The 19,338-nt window shown below is 38.0% G+C and overlaps 2 protein-coding genes and 1 long non-coding RNA gene across 3 annotated transcripts; 2 read left to right on the top strand and 1 right to left on the bottom strand.

The window, feature by feature from the left end:
* Positions 1-389: 389 nt before the first annotated feature.
* LOC145225160 (lipopolysaccharide-induced tumor necrosis factor-alpha factor homolog) lies at positions 390-1,367 on the bottom strand. The gene has a single exon (XM_080091828.1). It carries the CDS (start codon positions 1,201-1,203, stop codon positions 742-744), a length of 462 nt encoding a protein of 153 aa, XP_079947954.1. The 5' UTR covers positions 1,204-1,367; the 3' UTR covers positions 390-741.
* Positions 1,368-3,646: 2,279 nt separating this feature from the next.
* LOC145225161 (uncharacterized) lies at positions 3,647-4,633 on the top strand. Its single transcript, XR_013859821.1, has 2 exons — positions 3,647-3,915; positions 4,027-4,633. It is a non-coding gene; the product is annotated as an uncharacterized LOC145225161 (long non-coding RNA).
* Positions 4,634-9,358: 4,725 nt separating this feature from the next.
* On the top strand, positions 9,359-18,989 carry LOC145225159 (F-box-like/WD repeat-containing protein TBL1XR1). The gene is made up of 13 exons (XM_080091827.1): positions 9,359-10,965; positions 11,384-11,529; positions 12,000-12,363; positions 12,736-12,910; positions 13,267-13,429; positions 13,757-13,820; positions 14,341-14,499; positions 15,153-15,274; positions 15,363-15,437; positions 15,711-15,838; positions 17,455-17,620; positions 17,731-17,832; positions 17,975-18,989. The coding sequence occupies exons 1-13, from the start codon at positions 10,908-10,910 to the stop codon at positions 17,999-18,001; spliced, it is 1,749 nt and encodes a 582-aa protein (XP_079947953.1). The 5' UTR covers positions 9,359-10,907; the 3' UTR covers positions 18,002-18,989.
* Positions 18,990-19,338: the final 349 nt, after the last annotated feature.

The following is a 19,338-nucleotide window of genomic DNA, read 5'->3' as shown; positions in this document are numbered from 1 at the left end:
CTTCTGCATCCAGTTCGGCCAATTTTACGGTACCGCGTTTCTGTATGACTATAAAACTTGCAGGTTCTGATAAAGAATCTTACAATCTTTCAGATTCCAGTTTCCGAACATTTATTGTGTCCATACCGCAGCTTTAGCATTTTCCCCAAGCTAAATGTGTGTATCACAAAAATGAAACTCCTACCTACCCCACAAACACTATTTTACTACGTGAGTGGAGTGTCATTCGTAAACAGCAGGCACGAATAATTTCAACCTCCTTCGTGTGTTACCTGAAATTGTGCCATAAAGCACTGCTTGACGCTGAAGACTTACATACATTTCGACACAAATGTGCACTTTTGTAGTCTACGGATCTAACATCTAATAAAATGATAGAAATACGTAAATCTGTTGTTGGTGCCAACGAAAAGTGGACCATTCAGGTGTTTATTACAATGAATGCTACGAAACAGACTACTGATAAAAACATGAGCAATTGCCGCGAAGGGCGTATGTACACAACATCGATCACAAGCATCATCAAACAACGTATACACCAGTAATGAAGAGGAAATGTAACTATAGTGCAATAGTGATGGAGTTTTGCAACAAACGACGAACAGCTGGTACGTTTGTTGATTTTGTATTCGTAGGTAAACAACAGCAGTATATTACAGATTTCGTTTGTACAATATAACTTGTGTTACAAGTACCAACGTATAATAAACGTAGGCTTTAAAATATATTCGCTCAACATCTTTACAGCGGCCTGTAAACGTCGATGGTCTGTTTGCAATTAGGGCACTCGTGGTAGGTGTCTTGCAGGTCAGGAATGCAGAACGGGATTAAACAGCAACCCAACCAGAACCCGAACAATATCATAGCACCGCAAGCGAGCCATGTAATGGTACCAACTTCAGAACGAGGCTGTGTTGTCACGGCCTGGTGACAATGCTGGCACGTGACCAAAACTGGATACCTTGAATGCAATTTGATTGGTTGATGGGTCACTACGACAACTCCTGGCTGCTGCACGAAATTCGGCGGAGGAGGGGGACCTCCTGGTTGCTGTACATATTGCGTTGTAGCCACGGGCGCGTATCCTGGTGGGGGTGGAGGAGCGCCACCTTGCATTCCATATTGAGCAGGAGTGTTGTATTGCGTTTGCGGTGGACCCTCCGCAGCGGTGTAGGCAGGAGGCTGGGTTGGTTTGGTTTCCATATGCTCCGACACAACAATAGGTTATTATAGCAAATACCTGTGGCAAAAAATAAGTCGTAAAACTTTAGGTATAACGTTACATGCCGCTGAATTCTTACATTAACATGCTGGACAAGCAGCCTGTTAGAACATAAAAAAGTAAACTAGAAAAAAAGTTGACTACAAGAGAACGCGGAACTTTCCAGTGTACGATCTGTTATTCATTATATTGTAGTCATACAACGTTACATACCGCATCACCCAAATTCCTACAATAACATGATGGACTAATAGCACCATTAGCATGTTTTATTTTCAACATAAAAAAGAGTCAACTAGCAATATCAAATGTTGGCTACAAGAGAATGAGGAACTTTCCATAGTACGACCTGTTAGTCATTATAATGTAGTCATAAAACGTTAAATGCCGTATCCACCAAATTCTAACACTACTTTGCTGGACTAGTAGCATGTTACAACAAAAAAATAGTCAACTTGAACAGGTAAACGTCGGCTACAAAAGAATGCGGAACTTTCACGCGGTCAGTATTGCTTGAGGCAGTTGTCATGTTCGGTATGTTATCGGAAACTTTTTGAAAACTAGCTGTATTGCTTTTGTTCGTGAACAACAAGTAAACTCGCGATTTAATTTAAACGAATAGAGCGTTCACACTAAGATACATTGTCAACAACATTTGCCTATTTAAAACATCCCCAACGTTTTTTGTGTACATTTTAGTGAAGAAATCGTGTTTCTTTACATAGGATAAAACAAACCAGTAGACTCATCACAATTTCAACAACCGTACAAAAATGCATACCCCTCTAATATAAAAACAGGCAACTGGAGTGATTCTTTTCAAAATAGAAAACCAGTCGAAGGTTTACTTAAATTTCTCCAGCTTTTTTCTCACAATAGGTTTTAACTACATAATTCTAAACATATACACAACCCAAGTATTTTAGTTACCAAATCGCTTACACACGAGCAAGCAGGAAAAACAAACTGTAAACTGACATATGCTACCAACAGCCCTACAGCTAAAATGGCTGCCGTCACTTCTCTGTCTTTCTGACCCACAAAGCGTTTTACCCACTGCTAGTCACATGACTGTGTTGACGTCAATGGAAATGCTGTCGTAAAATGATGCGCTGTCTGCTGACGACCCGAATAAAGGTATGGCCGTACTTCACACCAAACAGCTCGTGGCTCGGATTTTACCTGGTTAGCGCATTTAGTTCCATTAAATATTTACGCACACACCTGGCCACTTCACACCTACAACAATATATTTCTCGCTCGTTTTCTACAAAGCTAGTTTTTTTGTCATTTAATTAACACACAAAAACAGTTAAAAAAAAAGGTTTAACACAAAACATTGTATCACAAGTAAACTTTACAAAACACTAATAATATGAGTTAATAATAATATGATTACATGCAAGTGGATTATAATTTCGCACCTTTGCTATTTGCACTGGCTTAAACAACAAACTTCAACATAGTTTGCCATGCTATTGTATGAAACATAGCCTTCCCCATAATAAATAAAAAATGTAACGCCTCACTGATCTTGCGTCGTAAAAGAGAAGGTAAGCACTTAATGTAAAGCGGCAGGTCCTGAGTTACCGTTGTCAAGAAGAAATTAACGAATTTGGCGCGAAATACTAAAACTGGTGTTTTTTGAGCCCGGTTAAACTCCTAAATTAGTTATTGAGCGAAAGTTATCAGTTGTGTGTTTAAAGATGCCATCCTTTTTGTGCGTGACCCCTGTCGAGGTTATTCGCTGTAGCAAATTAGAGGTAAATGTATTGCAACGGCTGGTAAGTTATTTTTAAAAAGTCAGCAAATCCTTTTTGCTTGTGGTTTTCGAAATTTTATGCTTAAAACATCGCAGTCCATTTCTTTAAATGCTGTGATACGCCTAATTACAGCTTACAGTAGTCGATTCTACAATTTTAAATTGTAGCCTGCTAGTGGTAAGTTACAAGTAATATTTTTGTGATTACTGCATTATTTTCAAGTAAAAATGTTTGTTTTAAGACCTTTCTGTACATGCAGGAGTGCTGCTGTTAAACAAACCTGTTGTGTCCTGTCCAACTACGTCACTATATACTTGTGGTAAATCTGTGTATAGCCCTATTTCATGAAAGCTTATGCATGCCAGTCATATCCTAATTCCAATAATACATGTCACCACCTAACTTTGATTTAGCTCTATAAATGTGAGATTTACAGGGAGAACAGATACTTTCTATTTATCATGAATCTATTATCTCATATAGTTATGCCTACCATACGTCCTCTTTTTTAACAAAAACCAAGTTGTCCTCTGAGGACAAGAAAAAGAGCCCAAATGTCCTCCTGGAATTTCTGATTTACCAAATACAAATGTGACAATCATACCTTTGAAAACACCCAAATATACATCTTCAGCTGATTTTTTGAAGAACACAGGTTTTACGTTTTTTGAAAATGCAAGCTTATTTTAGTGTTGTGGCGTGATAATAGTTATAAACTTTATCCAAACTATTGTATACCGTCTAATTTCGGAAGCTTTTATTTTTGGGGAGCCTTAAAGTATTTTTTCATGTTCTTTTTAAAATTGTGTCCTTCTTTTGGGGGATGGGAATATGGTAGGCCTATCATATACCTGCTGGATGCCAACCAACTGTCATTGCCACAACTTATCAAATCTCCACAAGGAAAGCACTTTTGGCCAAATACCAAAAGTCAGTGATAAAGGACATCTAAATCGGTTTATTATACAGTTTTGAAATGCAAAATTGTTACATTTAAACAAACAATTCCCAATTTAAAAATGAAAAATTCTTGCAATTCAGATAAACCTCCAAATTGATCCAACCACAGGATCGGTGATACAAGTGTGACAAGTACAGTTCCAGTCAAACGTTGCAGTCTTTGGCATCAGTTCTACTTTGAAATGTTTCCTTTGTTTTTGTCATTGCCAGGATGCTTGCTGTTTGCATGTGACCCAAGAACTACAAATATGCTCTACCACTATTTTACCCAAACACAAAAACTCAAGCCAACCAAACTAGACATTTTATGATATGTATACTATGGTGAATTGAATTGATTTAAGTCTTTAAGAGAAAGCCTAAAAGTAAACAATCTACAAATTTTACTGCTATTATAAGATTGACATCATATTAATTAGGAAATTTGAAACCAACTTTGAAAGTTTCTGGATTATTTTCTTTATGTTTGGCCAACAGTAAATTGCAAAATAGTTTAACATTGCATGTGGTGGTACCAGCATTCATTCAACGAGAACAAATGTTCTTATTTGCAAAATGAAAGACATTAATTTATCTTTTACAAGTTTGATTCTGTTGTGTTCTATACTGTAATTTAATTTTGTGTAACATTTTTTAACAACTATGTACTGCATTTTAATTTGCTGCAAAATAAAAAAAATGCAACAGTGTTTTATGTAACATTGCTATTCAAGTTAAAAGTGACCAGTAAAAATCTCAAACAAGCCATAACAAATATTCACATCTTATGCAGTCAATATGCACAAAATGTTATGTGCAATTTTACTGAATTAAATCCACATTGGATAAAATTAGGAATTTTGATTTTAGCTAAAGAGCCCACATTGGTCACCATTAAGTACAGAAAAAAACCTTTGATCAATTAAATTATTGATATTTGCCACACATTCGAACGGAAATATATTGTTTAATAATTTTGTCTGATGTCAAACACTGAAAAGCCTAATTATTTACACTTTAATATCCGACAAGGACTATCTCGTTGGTTTATACTTGTTTTAATTATAAATACTAATATTTTACATAAAACAATCACTAAAAAATGTTCAAACATGTAGCAAAAATGATTTAAACCACATCATTTACCTTGTTGCAAATAGCTTAAACAAGTAATGCGGGAGGGTGGTTATGACGTCATAAGCGCGTTTCATTTTGATTGTTATTTTTGTGTATCAACGGTAACTCAGGACCTGCCGCTTTACATTAAGTGCTTACCAAAAGAGAAAGGCATTTCGTAAAAACTATTTTTTAACTAAAGGGGCGCATTAACACGTTGCGCCATTAGTTAAAAGCGACATAATTAGTTCTAAAGAACAAATAACAAAGTTTCGTGCAACACATGTCTGGAAATGTTTTGCTCCAAAGGTGCCCTATATAATACATATGTTTAGGAGTAATAATTTTAACATGACATAAAATAATAATAAAAAATATTATATAATGATACTGATGACAGGTATTGTTATGATACGTCTTGCTTGTTTTTTTTTTAGATAAAATCAAAACAATATAGCATAAGAATACAATCAAAACCAGCATAGAGACAGTTATTTTCCACAAAATTATATAGCCTTGTACAGCGGTGAAATATCTGCAGCTAAGTTACCCGAGGAGGTCGCTGTTGTATCGCGCAAAAATGGTTTGTTGGTGGTAAGATTTCTAAAGTTGCTGAAAGCAAACTCCTAAGTTCTTTTTTCATGTAAAAACATATGTTTTTAACATGAATCAGCTGTTCAAAAACTTCAATGCAAACATGTCAAAGTAAATCGTAATGAGTGTAAGAAGTAGCTTTCACACTGTTATTGTCATACAACGTAACAGTACCAATCAAATAGAAGAGTGCATACCAGCTTAACTACAATAATGTTAACAAGTGAGCGATTTATGCACAAGACAAGAAATAACATCTTGTGCAACGTTACAGTTTTGAATGGGCAAATGCAACAAAATGCTTTTATCTTAAAAATGTGGATTGTTAAATTGTTCCATGGGTCAGTTGAAGCAAGAAAGGAGTACAGTTTGTAAAGTTTAACCAATAGACAGTTGGTCGACAAACCGGATTTCCACGCGAACAACAAAGAGAAAAGTCAATAAAGGCAGAGTTTTTGTCTGAAATGTTAACAAAACCGCTTGTCCCATAGTTGGATCGGGATACGGATAGTATTAAGTTTCACCACAACAAGTACCTGGACCAAAAATCGGCTTGAAACTCGATCGTGCTACAAGACACGAGACAAATCAAAAAAAAGCGTCTTCTTACAGTCTGTTAGCATTATCTGCGATACTGTTACTAAAACTATTCAGTGCGTTCACTAAAGTTAAAAAAGACCAATACACGTGTATATGGTTTATTCAGTTAACATAAATTACATAAATGTTAAGGGAGGAATAATTTTTAAATACGTCAAAAAATACATACGAAACAAAAAGGAATATCTGAGAATGTAGGCAACAAATCGTGCAAAGGGGCTACGCGCCCAGTAAGCAGAACGCGCAGTCGCCGCATATTTGTCGGTCACGTTATTTTTAGACTCGGAATTGCTGAATGAAGGCTGCGTCTACGATGACACGGCGCTAACAGGCTGGTTGGACAAGGACGAGAAAAAGGCAACAAAACAGGCGGCACCCATAAAGAAAGAAACAGGATGAATAAAAGAAAGAGCGGGATGGCTCGGAGCCGTATTACGTCAGAAAGAACACTCACGTTGGACTTTGTTGCAGGAAGGAACGAAGCAGACGCTGGTAGTTCCTCACATTTAACCGCCTGTTGAGCTTTCTCGTACTTGGCCTACAGGCGCCCTATTTGATAAATGCTTATAGCAGCACTTTACAATATATGTTTGAAAACACTATAAATTGTCGCATGATTTCCACGTCTCCAAAACTCAGAGACGTGTACCCAGGATGGCGCATTGCCGTTTGGGTACCGGGTTGGACTCGATCTTAGTGATTGTAAGCCCCTACACCAACGACAAGGTGTCGAGTCCCTTCGTAGAGGTTTGAAAACACTGATCTAATGTCATCAACAATGTTTTCTTGAAAAAGAATATGCAACAAACGTCTCGTTCGATCAGTTTAAATACCATAGTTTCTTGTTTGTGCTAAAAACACAGAAGGTGTTATAGCCCACTATTAATCGCTGCTATCACAATACAGTTGTTATTTTTAACACTTAACCACATTATCAAATTTCCAGTCTTGCTCAACTGGTCTAAAATGAAGCGAAATGGAAAAACATGCCACAGCCTCGGGCGCTTTTAGTCAATTTGGCCGTGGTGAGAATGATTTGGCCAATTTTCTTCTTATCTAATTAAAGTTCTTAATGTAGTCGACTAAAAAGATTATTAAACATCCTTATTGTCGTCGCAACAATGGTTGGTTAGGCACAAATTGCATAAGTTGGTAGAATTATGACTGAAAAGACACAATATATCAAAAAAACGGTTTACAATTCCGGTTGTGAAACAGTCAACTTTGACAAAAATGTGGCTGGGCAAACAAAAACGCTGTGTTTGGGAGCGGCATGTTTCCGTTTTCACATCTACTATCCGGAAACCAGCTGAGTCATGACATACAACAAAACTTGCAAAAGATCGTTTTCCAATGCGATCCGTCCTGTAAACAGAAAATACCGAAGTTTATATGATCTGGTGAACTTGACAATTTTGTGCACCGCTACAACGAGACTGGCCACAAACGCCGTTTTATGTGACGAATAGCACCTCGCCATTTAGCACATACGTCACAAGATACGTTGCTTACAATGATTTGCCCGCGCTTGCACCTTATCACGGCACACACACCCTATTCTGACACGTCCTTTGTAATAGCTTCCTATGACTGCCAGTCCTTAATGGTAATTGGTAAAGACGGATGTTGATTAAACGCAGCGACAATTTGTGCTAGAAAACTTAAAGATGAGTAGGACAATGTCACTGCCTAACAACAGGGTATTTCAGTGTTCAACGTTTCCTTGTACATCCATGGGAGAGGAAACACAACAAAATATGTAGTTGTCGAAGTTGAAAAATTTCTCTTCCTCACATCTCTAACAGATGGTACTATATAAAGTAAACAGGCATTATCCTGTCTTCCAACCACGTGCAGTAGGCTACAGTTCCAGCAACAGCGAACGTGCAAGCACACACAAAACCGGTTGCGCGGTTGTCCAACGGTTTACTGATAAGGCGCAAACGCAAACGCACACACTCACCAAACCCAAGCATTTGCGCCCGTCGTACTTACTGCCGAGAATTGTTTGCGCTGTGAAGGTGGTATTTTTTAATGGTAGTGAACTGGGCTGCTAAGTTTGCCCACACAAACACATTTCTAACACCAGAAAATCCTATCTACTTTTAACCTATTTGTTACATGTTAAGTGAAGTAATTAAAACGGAAACTTTATTTAGCAACCTGATTGTAACGATTTTGGCCTGTGCCTGTGTCACAACATAACAAGGTAGGCCTACTAATGCTATTTTTTGTTCGATTTCAAAGGACCGTTTTTTGAAGTAGTTAGAAACCCAACTGTTATTATGTATGAAAATTGTATTTTGAAATTCACTGTGATAATGTTAAACCATAATAGTAAACTAAACTATTCATGGTCTCCACAAAATACTTTTCCAAACATTATTACTTTGTCCAGTATGCACTGTATGTCGAAAAGGTGTATCGACTACAATAAATGAGATCAGTATTGACTGCAAGTTTTTTTAAAAAACCCTTCCAGGTATCAGCTGTAGTTCATTTTCGGCCTGAGCCTTTGTACCAGGTTCGAAGCATCAGTAATTACGATCTCAAAACATAAAATAGAGGTAGGCTATGTTCGTGGAATCTACGGCAAATGTGCCATGACATAAGCAGCTTAATATGCCTTCAACATTGGGGCGTATCTTCCAGTCGAATTTTCAGCCATTGTAACGAGCCTTAAAAAATGCCTTGTCAGGCCACTTCGAGTGTGACACGTTGGTAGTTTTGTTTTCTAGGTGCGACCATGTAGTGGGGTGCCGAAGCGTTCTTTGTTTTCTTTTAGTGTTTGCAAAAGAGCACCCCGACGCTTCTCAGTGGTCGTGTCCGTTTTTAAAAGAACAAAGCTTATGGCGAACCGCTGCGCGCTTTGTAGTAAAAAAGGCAAAAAATCGCTGTGACGCAATAGCGCTATTCGCATTGATCCGCATGAGTGTGCGAACGGTTTTGCGCTTGTGAACAAGATTGTGTGCAAGCGTGTGTGTGCGCTCTGTTCCAGACGTGTTTATCACACACCGAAGGAGGATTTCTTTACCGAGTGAGATGGAGCAAGCTCTTCTTTCTCTTTATTGCTTAGTAAGAGCTGACCACATTGGTATTTCAACCTTATATTTCAATCTAACGATTTAAGTTGTATGTCTACGTATTTAGGCAAGTACATGTATTAACATGCTATGAATACGAAAGGATTTGGGAAGTGTTTTTAATACTGTTTCACAAGACCAGATTTTTGCGAAAAAACATTCATAACAATGGAATCGAGTCGAATAGGGGCACACATGGCTGGTGCCGTGGTGAGTGCTTCGTCGTGTGGATGACAACCAGTAGTCCTATGCTGACAAACAGTAGGTTATGGAGCATTAGTTGATTGGCGTTAGTGCCGAGTTTATTTGGATTTTGTTCGATATGTTTTGTGAAAAGTCATAATAATAAAGCAAACCGGATGTATGGATTTCGTTCTGTGGATATAAAGCATCCTTGTTTTTTTGACTATCTTCAGCACGACACAAGAGAGTTGAACAAAGGTTTTGTTAAGATTTTGATTTATTGTTTTATGTTTTGTTTTGTTCGGCTAAAATGTTAAAAATGTATGGTGTGTAATATTCTATTGTTCGGTCTGAATGTGATTGGTATTGTAACCTATCTTAGTTAGAAGTTACGTGTTACTTTTATACATTTATTCGCACGAAAAAGTACATACCTACCTCAAATTAATGCAAATTTAGATAGTGTTGACAAATCAATGGTGATTAACACTACAGCAACCAGAATTGTTGAAAAATGTAGGGTTAGGAATATTTTTGTTAGATAAACAACATAAGGTCACGTGCACATAACAAGCTCTTGCTCTAGAACAGATTTGATTGGAACGGGAAAACTGTCCTAGCCTTCGAGAAATGCCTTGCTTTGGTGTCAGGCCTGCTGTGGTGGGGTTTTTGAATGGTCCGACCCACATAGCATGTGCCACGTTGATGCTTGTTTATGGTGGTGTGTGTGCGCAATTGTGAAAGAAACACCCCGCGCTCAAATGGTCCTGCCTTGCGCTCGCGGCGCATAGGAAATATCGACGCGTCGGGGGTCGTAATGGTAAAGAGTCTACGTGAGTGGCTGTTGTTGCGCATGAGTACCCCGTGGAAACACGGTATCGGCGTGCACCATATGACCTTGTTGCTACAGCCGTTCCGCAACGTTGACATAAAAACTACATATATGGACAAAACACCTTCTTAAACCAACCGCAAATTCCTCCCCCTTTACATGGGAGATTGTATCATTAAAAGCTGTTTTGGTTTATATTTTTGTGGAGTGTTTAATATGTCCCTTGAAAATATATGCATTAAAATCGAAGACAACTGCCACACAAATTAAGCAAATTAAAAAAGTATAGATTTTTGTATTTGTGTATTGTTTGTAAAATAAATTTCGACTCTCCCTTTGTGACTTGCATGACTTGCTTTTAATGCCTTGCCTGTCAGCATCACACATCTTTACTCTACAGTTTCATGTAACAACCCTTGCAGGCAATTTCAGCTAGAACAAGTGTTGACTGTTAAATGATTGTTCATGCTTTTGGATATGTATCATACAACATAAAGGTTTACTGTGGACTTAAACAACTTGGAAGTATTCAAATGAAAACAGCTAATCCATGCTGCTAAGTGTATCACAGAAAAATGAGTATTACCTCAGATGAAGTTAACTTTCTGGTGTACAGATATCTACAGGAGTCAGGTAGGTTTGTAATGTTGCTTGTGATAGAAATTGTCTTTAAGTAATGCTTTATCTTGTGTTTAAAATGATTTATGTAACAATTATATGTAGCCAAACCATAACAATTCATGAATGTGGATGTGCATATTTCTGCTTGTCACAACAGAATTCTAAAATTCAGATTAATGTGTTAGTTGAAATCTGCAGTAATGTAATAACACATGTTGTGTCCTCCAAATCTAGAAAGCTTCCACCTCCCAGCCACATGTTAGGACTTATGTGGGTGTCAATTGCATATGTGTATTTTGCCCCAAAAGCTTGTTATCAAATTTGCTACTAGCAGCACATGCGTTTAGATGTGTGATGATGCCAAAATAAAAAAAGCATTTTAATGGTGTGTAATCAAAATACTCAGTTCTTGTTATGTTTGTTTTTACAGGCTTTCAGCACAGTGCTTTTGTTTTTGGCTTGGAGTCTCATATAAGCCAGTCAAACATCAATGGTGCCCTAGTCCCACCAGCTGCACTCATTTCCATAATACAAAAAGGCCTTCAATATGTTGAAGCCGAAATAAGCATCAATGAGGTATGGTGCCATGTGTCATAGTGTTTGAATAACAACAGTCAGTGGACTATTTACCACTTTTATTTAATGCTTTTAAACAGACATTCTCAACCCAATTTTGGCATGTTTTTGTGGGTATATCTAGAAGTTGGATGAGTGTTTTAATCAAACCTGGGGGTACAGTTTATCTTTTATAGTTCTAAACTAGGGATGGTGGTTCAGAGTCTTTGTTTAAGAAAGTATGGCTGTGCATGGATAGACAATACTGTAAAATTTTCCTTTACTTCCTAGAAATGTCCCAAACCCATGCATTTTATATTTTATAAGAACACAATCTCTATGAGGTGTTGAAACTAAACATATAAATTGTGCACTATAATACTGTGTTGCAGTTTGCCAAACACTTTTACAATGTTGTATAATGTTACCCTTTTAAGTGAACATTTTCTCTTTTGGAACAATAATCTACAATATTTCTTTTGTTTTTTCAGGATGGCATGATGTTTGAAGGCCGCTTTAGTGAGAGTTTGTCATTGATTGATGCCGTAATGCCAGACGTTGTTTTAGCAAAACAGCAACAACTGCGAGAGAAAATGGCTGCACTAAAACTTAAAAAGGAACAAGAAAAACAATTGAATGCTGAAGAAAAGTTACAGCAAAACAATGGAGATAATCCTGCCACAAACGTTTTGTCAGTGAACAATTCATTGCCACCCAGTTCATTGCCATTGACAGTCTGTACTTCTCCAAGTAATAGCACAGCATTAATGACAACGACTGTGGTAACTGCGGCAACTTCAACCACAAATATGAAGCAACAGGAACCACAGACCAATGGAGACCACACTATACATGGTAAGAGCCATAGGTCCTTCCTCTTTTAGTACTGCTTTTTCTGTTTATAACTGATCAGTTGTGTTGGTTTTTAAGCTGAAAGTAAATAATGCTCAAACTGTTTTTGTTTGTTTACATAGTGGTAAACAGTAGCACCAATACTTACATTGAGGTTGTTTGTTTAATTTTTTATACCTTTGTTTCTGTCTGTTTACTTTTCAAACTGTTAAAAGGGTTTGCCAAACATTAAATTAATGTTCTTTTTTTCTGTGCCAAAGCTTAGTAGTGAAGTAATGACTGAATTTCCAAGTTGTGGTCGAGTTAAGGGTCGTTAAAAACTGGATTGTGCAGCTTCTAACCTACAAACGCTCACCCATGTGTACGCTTTTGCAGCAACAAATGCAAGTAGTGGTATTGTACAACAGCCTGATGGCAATGAGCCAATGGAAGTTGACTCAAGTCAAAATGATATCAAGTTGTCGTTTAACAACTCAACTGTTTTACGAGGACATGACTCTGAAGTCTTTATTTGTGCATGGAATCCCACACAGGACTTACTGGCATCAGGGTAGGATATTGACTTTTCGGCAGCTGTTTTTGCCAGCATGAAATTGTATCTACTTATAGCCCAGGCAGCATACTGTTTCTTTTTTCACAAAGCTGTCTTGAGGCCCAAACTAAAGTTTCAAAATGAACTTCTTGACTTTTGTTAACGTTTTTGGTGTGATGAATTTCTTTGTTATTGTCTAAACAACAAATTCTTTACTAAAAGCTTAAGAAAACATGTAGGAAAGTAGGAAAAGGGTGAAACACACTTTATGATTTTATAAGAATTGATCCAAGTTATATGTACAATGTATGTACATGTGTATTTCAGGTTTATCAACACTAAGATGTGTTAACCATCCTCTGTTATAACTGCAGGTCGGGTGATTCCACTGCCCGTATATGGAATCTTAAAGAAGATGCCGTTACCTCCACCTCTACTCCTAGCACGATACCCCAGCAACTTGTCCTAAGACATTGCATAAAGGACGGTAACCAGGAGGTTCCTAGCAACAAGGATGTAACCTCACTTGACTGGAATGTATGTATTAAAACGTTGTTACAAAATGTATACCCTTATTCGATAGGCTAGAGAGATAAGAAGCATAATATGAAAGTTGTTTTAAGGGACAATTTGCTTACCTAACTTGCTATTGAAGTTTTTAGTATTTCAGGTTATGTTTTGTCAGGCAATATTGGTCTTTGTGCAAGATTATTTTTGTCTACTATATGCTATTGAAAGTGAAATTTCACTTAGTTTTTGCCTTGGGTGGGTTGGTCCACTGGTAGTTAAATGAAATGTTAGGGTACAGTTACATGGGTGTTGGTCTGTCATTAAACATAAACGTTTTCTTTTTATCTTGTTTAGTGTGATGGAACATTACTTGCTACTGGTTCATATGATGGCTATGCCAGATTGTGGGGAACAAATGGTAAGTTACTTAATTGTTATATGTATGCATGTTGCCTTTTTTTCAAAAACATTTTGTGTAGGCATTACCAGTGCCCTCCTGCTGTCTTAAATTGTTGTTTTTATGGTGCTTTTTTAGTGTTGACTATGGCAATGCACTTATATGAGTAAATTATGCTATCTTGTATCATATGCATTAAATTTTTTAAATGTTTCGAAACCATTGGTACAACTATCTGCGGTACTCCTACTATCAGAAGTTTCTAAATAGTGTTTGCCATTGCTCAACAGTTTGCCACACACTATTTACTTAAAAAGTAAATGTTTAACTGGACTGGCCTGATTTTTTTTTAACTGTTGTAAGACTGTTGACACACTTCTGGACAGTATAGTGCTTATTGTATTCATTGCGTGACTAACTTTGCCCTATTTTTGGTATTTTATCCATTCATGTATAATGTTCAAATTGCCCAGTTAAGTTTATAACATGGCCTACAGATTATAGTTTTATGTTTGGAAATTTTAAAACTTTTTGCGTTCAGGTCACCTTGAAAATATACTAGGACAGCACAAAGGGCCTATTTTTGCCTTGAAATGGAACAAGAAAGGAAATTACATCTTAAGTGCTGGCGTTGACAAAACAACCATTATATGGGACGCTACCACTGGTGTTGCCAAACAACAGTTCCCTTTCCACTCAGGTATGATGGTTTATCTCAATATCTGAACAAGATGAACAGGCTGTCATTTGTTTAACTTGATATCTAAACAGAAGCTGCAAACAGCACACTTGCCTTCTGACAAATTGTACTTAAATTTAAATTTTCATAGATCAACTTGTTTTGGGTTGTGTTGTATCATTTTACTTTAGGTTTTAAGATTGAATTGACATTGAAAACAATCCTACTGAATTTCATTCAATTAGCTTGAAATGTTTATCCTGAACCAGGTTTCCATTTGTAGGCCAGAGTTCAGTCTCATAATTAAGTACCATGCCACTTTGGTTTGTTGAATTGTGCAATTTGTTATACTTTCCAATTGTGTCAACACACCCTAACCAGCACCTCTGCTAATTGAAAACACCACAAACATGGCCTTTCGGGCATTGCCAAGTCTACTCTCGATGGAAACGAGGGCTTTTCAAAGGTCATTTCATGTCACAATTCGTTTAATCATTAATAGGCCACAGGGCCAGAATCCAACCTTGTTGGCTAACAACCGGCAGTTACGTAATCAATACCAGCGCGGGCGACTGAACGATTCATTTCCTGTCATGCGACATGGCGTTTGGAGTTAGGCTTTTGTACTCCTGTCCGACATCTAGTGGGTGTTTAAATTGTTTTTGGTGTTTTAGCTCCTGCGTTGGACGTTGACTGGCAGAATAATACATGTTTTGCTTCCTGTTCGACGGATATGAGCATACACGTCTGCAAGCTTGGTCACGACCGACCGATAAAGACCTTTGATGGACATTCTGTAGGTTGCAGTTTCATAGTTTTGCTTGTTTGAACTCTGTTGCCTCGGTGACCTTTTTCTATAAACAGTACCGTCTTTTGTATTTTAGAACGAAGTAAACGCAATAAAATGGGATCCGTCGGGTTCATTACTTGCCTCATGTTCCGATGATATGACACTGAAGGTGAGTGTTCAAGGAAGTTGTGATCGATAGTCAGACTTACTATAAGCTGAGCCAAGACGTTAAACCCCTGAGGCATCTCACATAACCTTTATCATACTTCAATGATAAGGGTTAAACTTTCTGTGTTTTGCCCTATGCTTGTCAAATTGGTAGAATATCTACCTAAATAAAGCACATCAGTAATAAGCAGGCTTTGAACTATATTTCTCAATTGAACAATATTTCGCATTGATTTTTATCTGTCTTTAATATCTATTTTGTGTGTGTGTTAAGGTGTGGTCAATGAAGCATGACACATTTGTGCACGATCTTTGTGCGCACAACAAAGAAATCTACACGATAAAATGGAGTCCGGCTGGCCCAGGCTCGAACAACCCGAACCACAACCTCATGTTGGCAAGGTAAGTGCCTAGCAACAAAACTTCTTTGTCTGTTTTTTTAACCGGCGTTGCACTAGACACCACTTTGTACGTGGTGTAATAGGATTGCAATACAATGTTGTTTGTTTACACAACCGAAGGGTAAAAACGGTTGTTAGAAAGTGCATTAGACGTTGACGTTCATATTCATACGGAACTGGCACAGATACGATTTTTAAATTAGGATTTTTTGATGTTAAGTGCATATCTGGGATTTTCCGTAGTGACCTGGCTTATCTACATTTTTTACCAAATTAGTTAATAGTTGCGTTGCATTGTAATAGACCTTGCAATTTTCAAACATCCAAACGATATATTAAATTCAATTCGTATTGCACATGTCTGTTGTCAGAAGTTTCAACTGACGCTTTACGAACGGATACAGCTAATAGCTTGTTGCATGCACCCTGCATCATTTGTTAGTTTTTACATAACGAGCGGAGTTCTGCTGACAAGGCAGCGATTCTAGCGTAAACTGAGACCTTGTTGTGTTTGATGAAGCGATGCGTCGCACCCAATGTTTTGTGGTGTGCTGAACTCCGGGATTTCTCAGCGCCAGTCGAGAGATTATTTGCATGCAAGTTTTTTTTCTTGTTTTCAGCAGCAGTCGCGTTGCAAGGCTAAACCGTGGCGTGCACTTAACGCACTTTTTGAAAGGTCAATTTTTCCCACATGGGACTGTTAGATTGTTGCTTAAATTAACCTTTCCTTTTTTTGTAAAAAAATTACCAATAACATAGTTGTGTTAATGGCATTTAAATGCATTTTTTGCACAACGCACCCTTTATTTTAAGAAAAAGTCATTTTTGCTGCAGATGTTTGGATTAAAACGCATAGTTCAATAACTCAAAATATGTTCGTTTACTATTTTGTTCTGAACGTGCGTTGCGCCTGCACAGAACAAGACGTTTACCCAGGGCAGCTCGCCAGTCATTTTCCGTTTGCTACATCACGCTGTAAAAGACATTACGTCACAATGTGTCTACTGTGTGTTGATACTGAATTTATAGCTCGTTCATAAAACCACGTAGCGTTGTCAAGAAGTAATGGTCCAGTTTGCTACTACATGGTTGTAAGGTCACTACAGGTCAACTTACAAGGTTGCGTAATCATGTTATGACTGATGTAACGTGCTTTGCAGCAAATCTCCTTTCTGCCTTACATTGTGCAAAAGTTTTCCATCAAGCTATATAAAGACTCAATGTATTGTGGATGATAAATACAGTAAATGGCATATGAGGGCAATGTCAGTATCAAATGTGTATCTACTGCATTGATAGTAAATAGTATGGCTGAAAAGTGTCTTTTAATAGTCCATGTTGTGTATTGAATTGGCAATGCGATAGAAGAGACAATCTCATGGCCAAGTTGCTATAATTTCGGCTTGAAAAGTGTGCCTGTAATGTCTTCTGGGAATTTATTACTGTGTGTGCTGGTGTCCCATTTGGGGAAAGCTATGGTAAATCACCGTTTGTAGTTTCCCCTTAAATTAAAAACACAACATTGACTGTTTTCACACAATGTCCCTCTATTGACAGACGATTTATTCCTATACAGTCAACAGAATAGCTGGTAGCAAACTCTTTGTCCTGTTTTAGTGCCTCGTTCGATTCGACCGTTCGCCTTTGGGAGCTTGAAAAGGGCGCTTGCCTCCACACACTCACCAAACATCACGAACCAGTTTACTCTGTAGCATTCAGTCCCGACGGAAGATTGCTTGCCAGCGGTTCTTTTGATAAATGCGTTCACATTTGGAGCACGCACGTAAGCAACTTATCAATTACTTGTGCTTAATGCTATAATTAACGTAACAAAGCCAGAGTAGCTACTTTGTACCAACCTTTGGTAATAGAGATGCTTGTTTATGTTTCTAGACGGGTCAGTTAGTCCACAGTTATGAAGGAACTGGCGGGATTTTTGAAGTCTGTTGGAACGCGGCTGGTAACAAAGTTGGTGCGAGCGCTTCAGATGGCACCGTAAGTATTGAAACATTATAACTACCAAAGATCTCACACAAATCTTCAGTCGGTTGAAATGTATAAATTTTCTATTAATACTTGTTTGTGAAGCATTTTCTATCACACGCTTCAAGGTATTTAACATCAATTGTAACTGTAGGTGTGTGTGTTGGATCTACGCAAGTGAAATTCTCCGTCGGTCGCAACCGTCGTTTCGATGCTCACAACGCCACCCAGCGGCAGACAGGGTTCTTTCGGCCTGGGACGCTCCACAACGTGCTGGGCACGGACAGGCTACTGAATGCGTTGCCATGGAGACGCTGAAGACGCTACAGCAAATTCAGAATGCTCCGGGCGGACTTATATCATACGTGTGGTGGATTTTCGCTTGGTTTGCTATTGTGGAAAATTCGTGGGGCTCAAATGTCGAAGGTCGTTAGCTAAGCTAAAACTTGTTTCTTGCTTGTTGCGCACGAATACTTGCTGGCCAAACTACGTGGTACAATTCCGAGTTTTACACGCAACAGCCGTGTTATTAAATTAACCGTGGGATTTTCGCTGTCGTTTTATCAAGGAGCAGGAAAAAATTGGATTTTCGTGGAAATAGTACTTTCGACGTTTAGAGTGGTTTTAGGTTACGAAATGTTTACCTAAACGCATTTACTGTTGTAAATGTATTAGAATTTGCATTTGTTTTGACTTTATCACATTGTTAGGCAATTTACGCAACGCCCACAGCTAGTTTTTCTTTATTGAACGTTTAATCGTTTTCTTTCACTTAAATGAAAAATGGAATTTTAACAACAGTAACAATCGACGTAAAGTGTTGCCATAGTTTCGATATTTTTTCTTGAGCAAAACCGATTATCTCTTTCGCTACGTCAGTCTCACCTTTAAAAAAAACTTTTTCCCTTCAGCCTAATGAAACTTTTCTGTGCGACCTCACGACCACACGTGACGGTGACATCATTGTCATATAATGACTTCACTTGTCTTGTACCTATTCCGAAAATGCCTCAAAACGACTCGAACGCCGTTGTCTCCGACGCGCTTTTAGCTGCGCTCCTTTTTCTCGTTTGGATTTCGCTCATTGTGTGACGTAACAATGCGCGAGCCCCGCCGCCGTTTGTGGTTCCCAGATGATTCCTTACTTTTCATTAAAATTTCTACCGAAAGTTGTGTAGTTTTTTCGTGCAACTGGTTTCATGTTGTCAGCATCAGCGTTAGGCGAAACAGGATAAGTTAGACCAGTGGTTCTCAAAAGGGTGCCGCTTGGCTACTTTGGGAGGAATTTTTAATGCCTGGGAGGAAAATCGGCCCAGAGAGGAATTGGAGAGGAAAAAATGGCTTAATTTTTTTTATATTTTTAATACTTGTTTTCTAGAACCGGGGTCCTAAACTACTGTATTTGTCGTGCAGACACAGACCAACTTTCTGGGCAGGCAAAATTGCTGTCCCTTTAATGTCCAGCATATTTTGCATGTACTTTTTAGTTGTTGATGGCGGTGTTTGTGTTTTGAAGGG

This window comes from Phallusia mammillata, chromosome 4 (assembly GCF_965637545.1).
Source record: "Phallusia mammillata chromosome 4, kaPhaMamm4.hap1.1, whole genome shotgun sequence".
Taxonomy (NCBI): domain Eukaryota; kingdom Metazoa; phylum Chordata; class Ascidiacea; order Phlebobranchia; family Ascidiidae; genus Phallusia; species Phallusia mammillata.
This window is presented reverse-complemented; position numbering and strand designations above follow the sequence as displayed.